The sequence below is a fragment of the Salmo trutta genome, chromosome 1, assembly GCF_901001165.1.
Source record: "Salmo trutta chromosome 1, fSalTru1.1, whole genome shotgun sequence".
Lineage (NCBI taxonomy): Eukaryota > Metazoa > Chordata > Actinopteri > Salmoniformes > Salmonidae > Salmo > Salmo trutta.
Genome location: NC_042957.1, coordinates 5,090,180 through 5,105,735, shown reverse-complemented (window position 1 = coordinate 5,105,735; position 15,556 = coordinate 5,090,180). Strand labels below are relative to the sequence as shown.

General features: G+C 45.7%; 1 protein-coding gene across 4 annotated transcripts; it reads right to left on the bottom strand.

The window, feature by feature from the left end:
- Positions 1-1,407: 1,407 nt before the first annotated feature.
- LOC115152140 (dihydrolipoyllysine-residue succinyltransferase component of 2-oxoglutarate dehydrogenase complex, mitochondrial) lies at positions 1,408-14,911 on the bottom strand. Of its 4 annotated transcripts, none has more exons than XR_003867446.1 (16): positions 14,760-14,911; positions 8,953-8,986; positions 8,382-8,424; positions 8,114-8,178; positions 7,934-8,008; positions 7,775-7,830; positions 7,475-7,583; positions 7,189-7,353; positions 6,962-7,035; positions 6,692-6,789; positions 6,220-6,350; positions 5,415-5,488; positions 4,769-4,852; positions 4,418-4,585; positions 3,859-4,052; positions 1,408-3,758 (listed from the first exon to the last, which is right to left on the bottom strand). XR_003867446.1 is itself a non-coding variant. In XM_029696816.1 (16 exons), exons 1-15 carry the CDS (start codon positions 14,820-14,822, stop codon positions 3,918-3,920), a joined length of 1,374 nt encoding a protein of 457 aa, XP_029552676.1. In that variant the 5' UTR covers positions 14,823-14,911; the 3' UTR covers positions 1,408-3,791; positions 3,892-3,917. The 4 variants fall into 4 exon arrangements, 3 of the variants coding, with proteins under 3 accessions (XP_029552676.1, XP_029552594.1, XP_029552808.1); XM_029696816.1 differs by having other exon boundaries at positions 1,408-3,791; positions 3,892-4,052; XM_029696734.1 differs by having other exon boundaries at positions 1,408-4,052.
- Between the last annotated feature and the right edge of the window lie 645 nt (positions 14,912-15,556).

Genomic DNA, 15,556 nt, shown 5'->3' with positions numbered 1-15,556 from the left:
CTTCTAGAGAACAGCAGAGCACTACGATAATTAGCTTTGAAGATCAGGGTCGTCTTTATTAAGCACCAAAGGGAAGAAAACAGACAGGGACTATCAGGACTCAATAACAACTGCTTGTTTCCCCTTTCCATTGAAACAGGTTTTGCTACAGTGTGCCTTAATGAACAGGGCCCAGATCCAGCATTGGGTTGGGACTCATCTGGGTGCAGTCCAGCAGTGTAATGACAGACAGCAGCTAAGGAACAAAATGTTCTCGTCCCGCTTCCTCTTTATGAAAAGGGACAATCTGCGATTGCTATATTCAATTTTGGATTCCGGAACAATATAATTTATAAATGCCTCATGAGCTTAGTTAAATTTAAGCATGTTTTAAGCCATTGTTTGTAAACAAATACTGTATAGCTTTAATACATGGTTAAAACTATCATTTTGATATGATGGATGGCCATACCATACATCTATAGCTCTCTCTATGAATTTGAGATTTGTTACTCCCTCAGCTGTTAACCGAAAGTGGCGGGGTGACTGCTTCGTTATGGTTTGAACTGCAGATTGTCCGTTCGATTATACCCCGTTACCAGTACATCAAGAGTAGGATGGGGCACATGGTCTGCTTGACTGGTTCCTCATTTTCTATGAAGAATAGACACCAGAACACTGATAAAAATGTTCCCACAGTTTTGTCTAACATTTCCCATGGTGCATCTATCCTTTATTTCATTTGGTTATTTTGTGTAAACACCTGCATGTTACTGGATGCGCTTGATCGCTACATTTAAAACGTATCTTCCTAGTCCTTGCCACGGTGCTTCTACTTGCTCTACTGTGATCCATGTTGCTGTAGGAAGGACTATATAAATACATTAGATCAATCAAATGTATTTATATAGCCCTTTTTACATCAGCAGATGTCACAAAGTGCTGTATAGAAACCCAGCCTAAAACCCCAAACAGCAAGCAAGGCAGATGTAGAAGAACGATGGATAGGAAAAACTCCCTAGAAAGGCAAGAACCTACATAGGAAGAAACCTAGAGAGGAACCAGGCTCTGAGGAGTGGCCAGTCCTCTTCTGGCTGTGCCGGGTGGAGATTAGATAGATATGTGGTAGTGGTGGAGTAGGGGCCTGAGGGCACACAGTGTGTTGTGAAATCTGTCAATGTATTGTAACATGTTTTTAAAATGGTATAAACTGCCTTAATTCTGCCGGACCTCAGGAAGAGTAGCTGCTGCTTTGGCAGGAACTAAAAATGGGGATCCTTAATAAATACAAATACAATAAAAATAACAGTACATGGCCATTTAAAGCCAGATTATTCTTCAAGATGATAACAGTGGTTGTAAATGGTAAGCACAGTCAGTAGATAGGCTCAGAGAGGGGAAGAATAAAAAAAAAAAACAAGACAATGTAAATTAAAACTAAGATGTTTTAATGTTGGGTGGCACTTTATAATAACTCTGCATAAAAGCATTTTATAATGGATTAGTAAATAATTTATTCATCATTACTCACATTTGTAAAAATGTTAGTAATCTAGTTATTCACACATTTATAAAACAACTTTTAAAGTATTTAATAATGTTTCCTAAGATGTTTAATATAAGTCCTTCTAAACCGTCTACTAATTATTAGTCAAGTATTTTTGCATGGCCTAATCTAAAAGTTGGTTATTTATACTTTATAAAATGTTTTGAGTGACCAGAGTAATTTCTCACCAAAAAGATGGACATGTCATTGGTAGACATTCCAGAAGTACCTGATGCTCCTTTAAGGGTCTCAAAATGTCCCCTCGAACTTTATCAACGGTTAAAACAATAAGCCCACAACACCGAGGATGATTTGAACATTAGCGTTTCTTGGCAGTGACCCTTCTACCAAAAGCAAAGTGTGGTTTGCAGTCATGCTTTAGAGCAGTCTTCTCTCAATTAACCCAGAACTGAAACGCTGCATCGTTTTGTCAGTGGGGTAGATTTAGTTCTGGGAGTTCTGGGTTTGCAAAGTCTCCACCCTCACAAAACAATACATATTTATATAATATAAATAACCCACACTTTAGATGAGGACAAGCAAAAAATACTTAACTAAATAACCTATATTAAACATCTTATGGAGTAATGATGAATAAACTATTTACTAATCCATTATAAATGCTATATTACGTGGCGTTATTAAGCATTACTACCTACAATAGTTGTTTTTAAATAGTTACAAAGCATTGTATACAGCACAGAAAGACATCTCTTTACCTGGGTGGGTTCAATAAAGAGTTTATCATGAGAAATATATTGTGCATGCTGCTAAATTGTGCTTCTTGAAAACTACTCCCAAAACTACGTTGTTTTAAGTCCTGAACAAAACTAGCGTCCGGGTGTTCTATAGCACGGTACCTTGTCATGGACAGACAGAAGTACATCTAGAGAGACGACGGAAAGTGGTTATTCCCCTTCTCCACCAAAAGCTCAAAGACAATGTCTGTATCTGAAATGGCACCCTAATCCGTATATAGTGCCCTACTTTTGTAGGGCACTATATATATATATATGATGCCATTATGGACGCATCCAATGTGTGTGGCAGTTTCCATGAGATTCCAATCACTTCCAACGCTGCTCAGTGGACAGTCACCCCAAAATAAGCCAACTTTACTGCAACAGTGGGAAGCCAAGAGACTAGACATACAGGGGAGACAGGCTTCTGTATCCCCATGAATAGCTCTGTCAAAACACAGAACCAGGACATGGGCCAGTCAACACAGCACAGGAGCTTCAGAATGGACTTCATCTTGTCCGACTGAGCACTTCTTTAGGGTAGCGTTATAAAAACATGTATTGCCTTTAAATCTCTAGCATGGATAGATTGAGCTGTTCATGTAATGAAAATCTCGGTGTGAAAAAAAAAAAAGAAAAAAAAAGGTACACACAAAATTCATGATGCTTTGAAGAAAAATAAATGTGTCCGTTTCTTTTTCAAGTTCACTTCTATTAGTCGTATGTACAGGATACACATGGTTCAGTACACTGTCCAATGAAATGATGACTTCCTGGTTCCTTCTAGAAAGCAATGGAAGTGCTTTGAACATACAGTTCTAACATTGAGACAGATCAGATCAGGTTCGTCAGAGAGTCAGTAGTAACACCGTATGATGTTAACCAACTGTTGAATCAATCTGACATGTCAATCTGACCAAAACCTGCAGAATGATACCACCCAATAATAAAATGAATCATCTCAACATTAAATTCTTTCTTTGCGTGATTCCCATATATCTGTTTTGTCTTGTTCTCTCTCTCTCTCTCTCTCTCCAAAAGCAGTACATAACAAGATTTGGCTGTCGCTTGCGTTTTTTTGGGGGGGGGGGGGTTGGTTTTATACAGAGGCTGAGTGATGTTTAAATAGCTTTGGGGTGCGTTCAGCAGGGCACCACGTTTTGGAGCATTATGTTGAAACATCCCTCTCGAGGGTATAAGAAGGAATCAAGTCCGCTCTATTCACAACACTGCTGTCTGAGGGGTATACTACAAAGCAGGGTCAACGAGAGCCAGATAACTTGCCTAAATATTCTGAAATAACTTTTTTTTTTTTAAATTGGGGGGGGGAGATAACCTTGAAATGAGCATGGTCAAAATTGACCCAACAACCAAAAACGCAAATCTAAGTTGAGCTTTCTTAATGAACCAGATCAACAATCAGTTATTTCTGGTTGTTAATCAAAGTTAGCTGGCTAACTCTGATTCTGTGTTATAGCATATCCCTCTGTAATGTTAGGCAACAGCACTGTGTACTGAACGTGGCCCTGCTGTAGTGATGGGAGGTTTAGCTGGCTAACTCTGATTCTGTGTTATAGCATATCCCTCTATAATGTTAGGCAACAGCACTGTGTACTGAACGTGGCCCTGCTGTAGTGATGGGAGGTTGGGGATCACATGTCGAGCAGTAGAACACGGGGGTCTTCCACCACTGACTTGATCTTACGCAGGAAGGTGACGGCCTCTCTGCCGTCGACCAGCCGATGGTCGTATGTCAGAGCCACGTACATCATGGGCCGGATCTCCACCTGATGGAGAGAAACAAGATGAGAACAACTAGTAGCTAGCCCACAGAACCGACCGCGCCGCAGTCGCCGCAGAACCGACCGCGCCGCAGTCGCCGCAGAACCGACCGCGCCGCAGTCGCCGCAGAACCGACCGCGCCGCAGAACCGACCGCACTGCTGTCATTTAGTCATAATAAATCACGATAAAATAACTGACTGAGGTTGAAACTTACATATAGTATCTAGATTTTAGAAAAGATCACTTTGTTGGCATGACAACATGCATTCATAGATTTGCGGCAAATAATGTCCAATTCAACTTCTGGATGGAGATGAATTGAATGTGTTGACATACAGAGAAGCGCATGTACTGCGGGTGTGACCCACCTTGCCGCCGACGGCCACAGGCCTGTCGAAGATACCGTGCATGCCCAGGATGGCAGACTGGGGTGGGTTGATGATGGGCGTGCCGAACATGGAACCGAACACTCCTCCGTTACTGATGGTGAAGGTCCCTCCGTCCATGTCCTCCACAGCCAGCAAATTATTACGAGCCTGGTGGACGAAACACACAGGGGACAGTCCTGTCGTTATTCAACTTGTTCTTCTTTCATCTCCCGTTCGAAGAGCTCCTTGGCGCCGTTCGTCATATTGATGTGGTGACAGAATCTCAGACTAACTGTTGGATCGTATGTCTACAACAGTGACATTCATCCCACTCAAAGCCTTGTACAGTACCTTCTCTCCCAGACCGTTGATGGTTTTCTCAATGTCAGCGAAGTTCATGGTCTCTACATTACGAATAACCGGTACAACCAGTCCCTGGTGAAGAGGAGCAGATGAGACCCCACACACACACACACACACACACACACACACACACACACACACACACACACACACACACACACACACACACACACACACACACACACACACACACACACATAAAGCAAGAAACCCAGACCTTTCCGGTTACATTTTTATAGAATTTTGACCCAACCCACAGAAGAAACCACCGACACACAACAAAGAACACAAAATCCTACTGTACAAGGATCTCTAGCCCATGATCAATCCACTAATAAAATCACCACTATTTAATGTATAGATTTGGTCCAACCTCCCTCCCTGCCGTCTCCCAGCCGTCTCCCTCCCGTCTCCCGCCCGTCTCCCGCCCGTCTCCCGCCCGTCTCCCGCCCGTCTCCCGCCCGTCTCCCGCCCGTCTCCCTCCCGTCTCCCAGCCGTCTCCCAGCCGTCTCCCAGCCGTCTCCCTCCCGTCTCCCTCCAACAGCTCAGGACCAGGACAATAAGGGGCAGTTATAAAAATGATGAACTGAATAAGAGAACAGAATGTATAGGTCACGTGTCCTCGGTGCCTTACCTTGGGAGTTGCCACAGCAACACTGATGTCGACATAATCCCTGTAAACTATCTCTTTGGTTGTATCATCAATCACTGGGGACGGAAAGAGACTGAAATCATCCTCACATTTTAACCTCAATGCCATTTCTGTTTCATTTCATCCATTCTGGGGATTCTGGTAAAGAAATTCAGTTTGAGACTACTAAGTAATTATGAGTTCGTACATGAGGTTCCTGCCAGTAACAGAATACCATATAACTTCATCAAAAGCCTGTTGACTTTAACATGTAACTGTGGAAATAATGTCACTGTGGGGTTCTGGTAACTATCAAAACTCCCTGGTCTTCAAGAAATCCTGGTTTTCCTGCTTATTCTATCCTGATCCCAGGAATCTTCCAACTGGGATTTCTGGAGAACCAGGGAGTTTGGGGAAAGTTCATGGAATTTGAGAGAGAGAAGTGGGAGTCTGTAGAGAGTCTTATCTCCAACAGAGATAGGGTTAGTCTGTGGGGGTAGAGGGTTAGTCTGTGGGGGTAGAGGGTTAGTCTGTGTGGGTAGAGGGTTAGTCCTGTGGGGGTAGAGGGTTAGTCCTGTGGGGGTAGAGGGTTAGTCCTGTGGGGGTAGAGGGGTAGTCTGTGTGGGTAGAGGGTTAGTCCTGTGGGGGTAGAGGGTTAGCCTGTGGGGGTAGAGGGTTAGCCTGTGGGGGTAGAGGGTTAGCCTGTGGGGGTAGAGGGTTAGCCTGTGGGGGTAGAGGGTTAGTCTGTGGGGGTAGAGGGTTAGTCTGTGGGGGTAGAGGGTTAGTCTGTGGGGGTAGAGGGTCTTACCTCCATTGACAGAAGGCTGGTCCATCAGAGCGTGTGCTGAAGCCTTAACGAAGGCTGACATGAAGCCCAGCTTGATGTTGTGTCGTTTCAGGAAACCATCTTTATGGAGCTTCCTCATCTCCTGGATGTTGCTGCGGCGGGACGGGAGAGAACAAGCATTAAAGGTGAGGGACGGGAGAGAACAAGCATTAAAGGTGAGGGACGGGAGAGAATAACCATTAAAGGTGAGGGATGGGAGAGAACAAGCATTAAAGGTGAGGGATGGGAGAGAAGAACCATTAAAGGTGAGGGTGTGTGTTGCTTCAGGAAACCATCTTCATGGAGCTTCCTGCTAGGTGGTCATTTGGGGGACAACAACATTTCCAAGAGTAAACAGGCCATTTATGAAGTGTCTATATGTGCATGTTTGCACCTGCTGTTGCCCTGGAACCACTTGACCATAGAGGACAAATAAAGTTGGATTGTCTAGTACCTCATGTCTATCTCGTTAAAGGTGGTGAGCATGGCACAGGTCTGCTGAGCCTCTTTCAGCCTCTGGGCGATCCTCAGCCTCATACGATTCATCTTGACCTGGACGAATAATAAGACAATTGTTTGGTTTCTCAATAAATCACAGCAAGACCACTTCTCTTGGTTCGAAACTAGCCGAAGGCTTTTCCCCTGCTATTTCATCTTGTTCTGTCAGTATGGGAGTGCTGGCGTGAAGCTGGCGTGAAGCTGGCCTGGTGTGGAGAGGTCTTACTCTGCTCTCTGTCCTGGCCCCATGGGCTGCTGCTGCTGGTTCTGCTGCTGCTGCGCTGGGCTTGACTGCAGAAACTACAAAGAGCATAAGACACACTTTATTGCAAAAAAAGCTTATAATGATAAAAGAAATTGTCAGAACCCCGCTTAAATATATATTTTTAATAATTCTACTAAAGTTAACATGAATCTAAATGCACTTTTATAACAGTTGAGCAGCTGACGTACCAGGTTTGGATTGGGCTGCTTGTGCTGGCACGGGAGGCACCGCGGGCATGGCGACAGGGATGGCAGCCGGGGTCGGAGGAGCTCCTGCTGCAGGGGCCTCTGCTGCTGGGACAGAAGCGGCTGCTGCAGGGGCCTCTGCTGCTGGGACAGAAGCGGCTGCAGCAGCTGACCAGAGTAGAAGAGACACTGACATCATGATTGTGTGATTTTCAGATCAACTCCTGATATGAATGGTACTATGAAGATCAAAGGATCAGTTAGATGAGAGGAAAGAGGACGAGCGTACCTCCTTTTTTGAGTTTGAAGAGGGGATTCCCGGCCTCCACCCTCCCTCCATCTGGCACCAGCAGCTCCGTGATCACACCAGCCGCCGGAGACGGCACCTGCAACGAGGTCTGAGAGAAGACCGTATTCTTCTTATCAAAACAGTTACTGAAATTACAAACTCAGCATTTGACAGCTCGCCTTTTCTAAATATCTGATCATCAACGCCATTTCTTGATTCCACAAAATGTTTTTAAACACATAGGTCAAGGCTATATTTTGTATTCCATTCCAATGTGTGACTTCTTAGTATTTACAGTACCTTGTCAGTCTCGATCTCACACACCACCTCATCCTCTTTCACTGAATCTCCAACAGCTGGAAAAGGCCAAAGGAAGGTATTATTGTCCTGCACAAAACCTTCCTGGGAACAACATAGTAAACCTAAGCCGGCTCCACATAAACAATCCAGGACACAGACCTTTCTCCCACCTGACGTCCCCTTCTGTGATCGACTCAGAGAACGGAGGAGTGTTGACGGTGACAACTCCATCCCCTGATCCAAAAAACAAAGATGTGAGAGTGAGATTTTATTTAATACAGGGCCGTGTTTAAATACACAGGTCCCAGAGGCAGACGAGACAGGGGTTTGAATACGTACTGTGTGCTGCAGACGTCTTGAAGTATCTGACGTGGAAGACAACTGATGACAGAGATTCAGATCTACTAAACACAGAAGAAGAAAAAACATGTCATTATGTAGCAGGCTATAAAGTAGCCCGTTGTAAAACAAGTGGCTTAAAACTAGAGCAACACACACTAAAAGACTGAAAAGTATTCTGTAGCAGACATTGGACATCTTCAGATTTTTGTTTGTCAGCCTGAGGCAAAACATACTGACAAAAACCCAGGACAGAGAGGACACTTACGACGGACTGTTCCTGTAGAGAACCCTGCTGCCAGCGGATAGGCCTTCAAGGAGATAAAACAAAACGAAGACAGACCGAGAGACAGAGAAGGGAAGAAAGAGGGGGGAGAGAGAGGAAGGGATATGATGATTATAATTATTAACAGTGATAACCATGGCTGCCAGTGTTGAGTCAGTCTTCTTGAGAACCCTGGGCCGGGCGAATACATAAACAGCTCCTTGATGATGGGGCATATTTAACCACTCACAGGCCCTCCAGTGCTCTTTGATACTTCATGGGTATTACAGTCTTCTGAGCCATGATTCACCATCCATACAGGGCATGTTTATTCAGATTTATTACGAGGAACAAAGGCCTCCGATCTTACATTAGCCCTGGGTGGGCTGTGTTCATCAGGCACACAACGGAACAAAACAGATTGAAACAGGGAAGGGCTAACATGGACTTGTCCAATGAGGAAAGTGTGTTTTTGTTTTCCATTGCAAATCGTTTTGTTACGGCGTGCCTTAATGAACAGGACCGTGTACTGCTCAACCCTACAGACAGAGGAGAAAGAGAGAGGCCCACTCACCTGAAGCAGTCCTTCCAGCCAGCACATTATTCCCCTGAAAATAAACGGGAAAAGGAGGAAGATAAATATCCTTTCAATTGAATTCTTTGCTGGGCTGCTTCAGAATCAATTCAGCCGACATCTTCATTCAATATGCATGCTTGCATTAATGGAGCTTTGCATTTGTAGCAGTTGAGGCAAAGGTGTGCTTAGATTAAATCTCTCTATGATTCACACAAACAGCTTTGAAGTCAAAGGGGAAAAAGTTCAAAAACACAAAAATTAAGAACTGGGGTGCGTTCAGTTCAGTGTTTGCTACGTTGCTTAACGGTTTGTACCGAAACAAAACGTTTCCCCCAAAACGGTGCGCACCATTCTTCCAACAGTCTTTCAGGGACATTTTGCTTCCATTTTGGTGGGTGAGGTGTGGGCTGATCTATATGAGTGTGAGTGAAATCGGATAACCCGTGGAGCACAGCATACACCTCTTGGACACCATAATCACAGCTTTTTAATCAACAGAATGTTCAGTACAGTACCGTTTCCATTGAATTTAACGGTGCGCACAGTTCTGTCGTAACTGAAAACACCCCTGCTTTCATGGTCACTCTGCATCTCAGCATAACGAGACAAAACATCTGGCCACGACGTGTTCCTGAATCCAGACACCTAACAGCACAGCTGGAGTTTAATGCCACAGAGAATGAGTCGCCTTGACGGCCTACCCCCCCAGGCCAAACTCTAACGACGCTGGGCCAATTGTGCACCGCCCTATGGTACTCCCAATCACAGCCGGTTGTGATACAGCCTGGAAACTAACCAGGGTCTGTAGTGACGCCTCGAGCACTGAGATGCAGTGCATTAGAACGCTGAGCCACTCGGGAGCGCCTTTGAAACTCTTTTACCCCCCCTTCCGTCACCATTGATACACGTTACCCCCCCCCCCCTTCCGTCACCATTGATACACGTTACCCCCCCCCTTCCGTCACCATTGATACACGTTACCCCCCCCCCTTCCGTCACCATTGATACACGTTACCCCCCCCCCTTCCGTCACCATTGATACACGTCCCCCCCCCCCCCCCTTCCGTCACCATTGATACACTGTACCCCCCCCCCCCTTCCGTCACCATTGATACACGGTTACCCCCCCCCTTCCGCACCATTGATACACGTTACCCCCCCCCTTCCGTCACCATTGATACACGTTACCCCCCCCCCCTTCCGTCACCATTGATACACGTTACCACCCCCCCCCCTTCCGTCACCATTGATACACGTTACCGCCCCCCCCCCCGTCACATTGATACACGTACCACCCCCCCCATTGATACACGTTACCCCCCCCCCTTCCGTCACCATTGATACACGTCCCCCCCCCCCTTCCGTCACCATTGATACACGTCCCCCCCCCCCCCTTCCGTCACCATTGATACACGTCCCCCCCCCCCCCTTCCGTCACCATTGATACACGTCCCCCCCCTTCCGTCACCATTGATACACGTCCCCCCCCCCCTTCCGTCACCATTGATACACGTTACCCCCCCCCCCTTCCGTCACCATTGATACACGTTACCCCCCCCCCTTCCGTCACCATTGATACATGTCCCCCCCCCCCCCTTCCGTCACCATTGATACACGTTACCCCCCCCCCTTCCGTCACCATTGATACACGTTACCCCCCCCCCCCCTTCCGTCACCATTGATACACGTTACCCCCCCCCCCCTTCCGTCACCTTTGATACACATTACCCCTCCTTAGATACACATTACCCCCCTCCCTTCCCTCACCTTAGATACACATTACCCCCCTCCCTTCCCTCACCTTAGATACACATTACCCCCCCTTCCCTCACCTTAGATACACATTACCCCCCCTTCCCTCACCTTAGATACACATTACCCCCCCCTTCCGTCACCTTAGATACACATTACCCCCCCCCCCTTTCCGTCACCTTAGATACACATTACCCCCCCCCCCCCCTTCCGTCACCATTGATACACATTACCCCCCCCCCCCCCCCTTCCGTCACCTTAGATACACGTTACACCCCCCCCCCCTTCCGTCACCTTTGATACACATTACCCCTCCTTAGATACACATTACCCCCCCTTCCGTCACCTTAGATACACATTACCCCCCCCCTTCCGTCACCTTAGATACACATTACCCCCCCCCTTCCGTCACCTTTGATACACATTACCCCTCCCTTCCCTCACCTTAGATACACATTACCCCCCCTTCCCTCACCTTAGATACACATTACCCCCCCCTTCCGTCACCTTAGATACACATTACCCCCCCCCCCCCCCTTTCCGTCACCATTGATACACGTTACACCCCCCCCCCCCTTCCGTCACCTTAGATACACATTACCCCTCCTTAGATACACATTACCCCCCCTTCCCTCACCTTAGATACACATTACCCCCCCTTCCCTCACCTTAGATACACATTACCCCCCCTTCCCTCACCTTAGATACACATTACCCCCCCTTCCCTCACCTTAGATACACATTACCCCCCCCTTCCCTCACCTTAGATACACATTACCCCCCCCCTTCCGTCACCTTAGATACACATTACCCCTCCCTTCCCGTCACCTTAGATACACATTACCCCTCCCTTCCCTCACCTTAGATACACATTACCCCTCCTTAGATACACATTACCCCCCCCCCCCCCCTTCCCTCACCTTAGATACACATTACCCCTCCCTTCCGTCACCTTTGATACACATTACCCCTCCCTTCCCTCACCTTAGATACACATTACCCCTCCTTAGATACACATTACCCCCCCCCCCCCCCCTTCCGTCACCTTTGATACACATTACCCCTCCTTTGATACACATTACCCCTCCCTTCCGTCACCTTAGATACACATTACCCCTCCTTAGATACACATTACCCCTCCTTAGATACACATTACCCCTCCCTTCCGTCACCTTTGATACACATTACCCCTCCTTAGATACACATTACCCCCCCTTCCCTCACCTTAGATACACATTACCCCCCCTTCCCTCACCTTAGATACACATTACCCCCCCTTCCGTCACCTTAGATACACATTACCCCCCCCCCTTCCGTCACCTTAGATACACATTACCCCCCCCCTTCCGTCACCTTTGATACACATTACCCCTCCTTAGATACACATTACCCCCCCCCCTTCCGTCACCTTAGATACACATTACCCCCCCTTCCCTCACCTTAGATACACATTACCCCCCCCTTCCGTCACCTTAGATACACATTACCCCCCCCCCCCCCTTCCGTCACCATTGATACACGTTACACCCCCCCCCCTTCCGTCACCTTAGATACACATTACCCCTCCTTAGATACACATTACCCCCCCCCTTCCCTCACCTTTGATACACATTACCCCTCCTTAGATACACATTACCCCCCCTTCCCTCACCTTAGATACACATTACCCCCCCTTCCCTCACCTTAGATACACATTACCCCCCCTTCCCTCACCTTAGATACACATTACCCCCCCTTCCCTCACCTTAGATACACATTACCCCCCCTTCCGTCACCTTAGATACACATTACCCCCCCCCTTCCGTCACCTTAGATACACATTACCCCTCCCTTCCCTCACCTTAGATACACATTACCCCTCCTTAGATACACATTACCCCCCCCCCCCCCCTTCCCTCACCTTAGATACACATTACCCCTCCCTTCCGTCACCTTTGATACACATTACCCCTCCCTTCCGTCACCTTTGATACACATTACCCCTCCTTTGATACACATTACCCCTCCCTTCCGTCACCTTAGATACACATTACCCCTCCTTAGATACACATTACCCCTCCTTAGATACACATTACCCCTCCCTTCCGTCACCTTAGATACACATTACCCCTCCTTAGATACACTTTACCCCCCCCTTCTGTCACCTTAGATACACATTACCCCTCCTTAGATACACATTACCCCTCCTTAGATACACATTACCCCTCCCTTCCGTCACCTTAGATACACATTACCCCCCCTTCTGTCACCTTAGATACACATTACCCCTCCTTAGATACACATTACCCCCCCCTTCTGTCACCTTAGATACACATTACCCCTCCTCAGATACACATTACCCCTCCTCAGATACACATTACCCCTCCTTCTGTCACCTTTGATACGTTTTGCCCCTTTCTCGTTTTTTCCTTATTTTTTTAGTCAATGGTTTTCATGTTAAACCCCATTACCTAATAAAAGTTGATACAATTAGGTCTACTGACTACTAGTCCTCTAGACCAGGGTTCCCCAAACTCAGTCCTCCCCCCCACCCCCACCCAGCATGTACAACCGGTAAAGTAATTGTAAATATAATTTTATTCAACATTCTGCCTTATTGAATATGTATTGAATCGGTTTGTATTTTTTTACAGGGACTTCTTTCAGACTGATGTCATGGCGTAACCATGGTAACAGCCTGACGTTTTGATACTGTTACAGCAGATTGTTTTATTTATTTCACCTTTATTTAACCAGGTAGGCAAGTTGAGAACAAGTTCTCATTTACAACTGCGACCTGGCCAAGATAAAGCAAAGCATTTCGACAACATACAACAACACAGAGCTACACATGGAATAAAACAAACATACAGTCAATAATACAGTAGAAAAATAAGTCTTTATATAATGTGAGCAAATGAGGTGAGATAAGGGAGGTAAAGGCAAAAAAGGCCATGGTGGCAAAGTATCGTTAACTTGGTGTAGTGAAAGTGGGGATGCAGAGACAGCTGAGGAACGCTCAACTACATTATCTTATATCGATAACCGGTCGTGTGATTTGCTAGGTACAACATTGAGATACCATCAGTCGATACCTGTACAAATATCAATTCTGAAAACGCTTACCAGTACCTATGTTTGTCCTTTACAACTGCTGCACCTTCCGCGGGGTGCTGAAATTCATACTTTAAAAAAATGTAATAAACTTTTATCGACTAAAACCACCGACGTCTCCCTTTATATAATAGAACCGAGCTTAGCGTTCCTCAGCTAATAACAGATGAGCTTCACACACGATACCTTCATGCCTGACATGACTCGGGTTATTTCTGGCGCAAGTTTCAAACAGAGGTCAGCTGGAAAATATACCACAAACTAACTGCTAGCTGGGGAATAACACTGCAGCATATATGCATGAGAAGTGTGGCTCAAGTGTGTCTTGACAATCCTAAAATGTGTACAGCGAGTTACTACCGAGCCATGTGCGGTATTAAATGTTGCATACATGACAGGTCACGCCTGTTAACCTGTGGAAAGCACCATGGATTCTAGAGCAGTAGAGGACAGCTAACTAGTTGACTAGTTAGCTAGTAACCTTATGGTAGCTAGGCTAGATACCTTGCTAGCTAGCAGGTTAGATAACAAGATACTTAGCTAGCAAGATACTTAGCTAGCTATTCAGGTAAAGCCAACATGCAAATCCCAGTAAACATTTTTTTTTAAAGATTACCATAATGCTAGCTAGCTAATAAGCTCAGGTAGCTAACTAAGTTAGTTTAACCGATTTATCCAGCTGTGACAGTCCGATTGGTCTTTAAATAATTTAGCTAGCTAAGTTAATGGTTTTGGTGATATTCCTACTAACTACGCATATCGAAAGACTTATATTTCATAACGTATTGAGGGGGAAAAACAAGCCATTTCCTTAGTTAGACAGTAGTAGTAGGACGGGTTGTCATTATGTCCTTGGGTTCGGGTGAGGCCTGTTCCCTGCTAGCTATGGCGTTCAAAAAAAGTTTTTCCGAACCCAAAGATTCGGTACACGGGAAATGTAATCGGTATTTCTCTCCTACCTGACTTAACGCAGACAGAGAACGCCCAAGTGTCCGGGAAAGACATCGGGAATGCGATAACATAGCTTCTACAGTGGTGGTAAACCGACCGAGGGAGTGGTAACGAAGGTCTCTAAGTAGAAGCTGTCGTCAAGACTCTGCGCCGACGGAAAGCGATTAGGGACAAACCAATGTCGTTTTAATGATAGGGGAGGTAGCTCGTTCCTGTTAGGCCTGCCTGCACTCCTACAGTCTTAACTTCAGGCTGCGTTTTGTTGTATAAAATATTAAACATGACAAATCATATTATAATTATTGAAGAAACTCATGAATTCAATCGTATTTTAGTGATCAATGTATGGAAATAAAAGGCTAAATAATAAACATGCGTCATTGAAAAACATGCGGTGTGATATTGTGCAAAACATAATGAGGAAATGTTTCGTCTGTGATTTCGTTCCCACAGAGGCTGATGGTATGAGCTAATTGATAATGAGGTTGCTTTTATTATAAGGTGGCACGCCCCCTCCTTGTGTGGATTTATGGGGTTGTATGAAATACAGTATTGCCTGTTATAATAACCCTCCTCTCCTGTGGCAAGCATCAATTCTTCTCTCTTTTCTGGACAGCTATCTTCACTCTGAGCAACAGGTAGGCAGACATCCTTTCCTTGTTTGTGTCTGTGGGATCTTAGGAAATAAGACAGGTGAAATGTAGACAATAGGCTGTAACAATATTATAAACAACGATAATGATTTTTTTGAAAGTAATAGCTCAAATATATATTTTTTAAATTTTTTATTAAAAATAAATAGTGT

Coding starts and splice junctions, on each gene's coding strand:
- LOC115152140 (XM_029696734.1), bottom strand. CDS start 14,822: ATGTTATCGCATTCCCGATGTCTTTCCCGGACACTTGGGCGTTCTCTG. Junction 8,987..14,759: donor CTCTGTCTGCGTTAAGTCAG/GTAGGAGAGAAA, acceptor GTTTATTTTCAG/GGGAATAATGTGCTGGCTGG. Junction 7,831..7,933: donor GGACGTCAGGTGGGAGAAAG/GTCTGTGTCCTG, acceptor GGCCTTTTCCAG/CTGTTGGAGATTCAGTGAAA.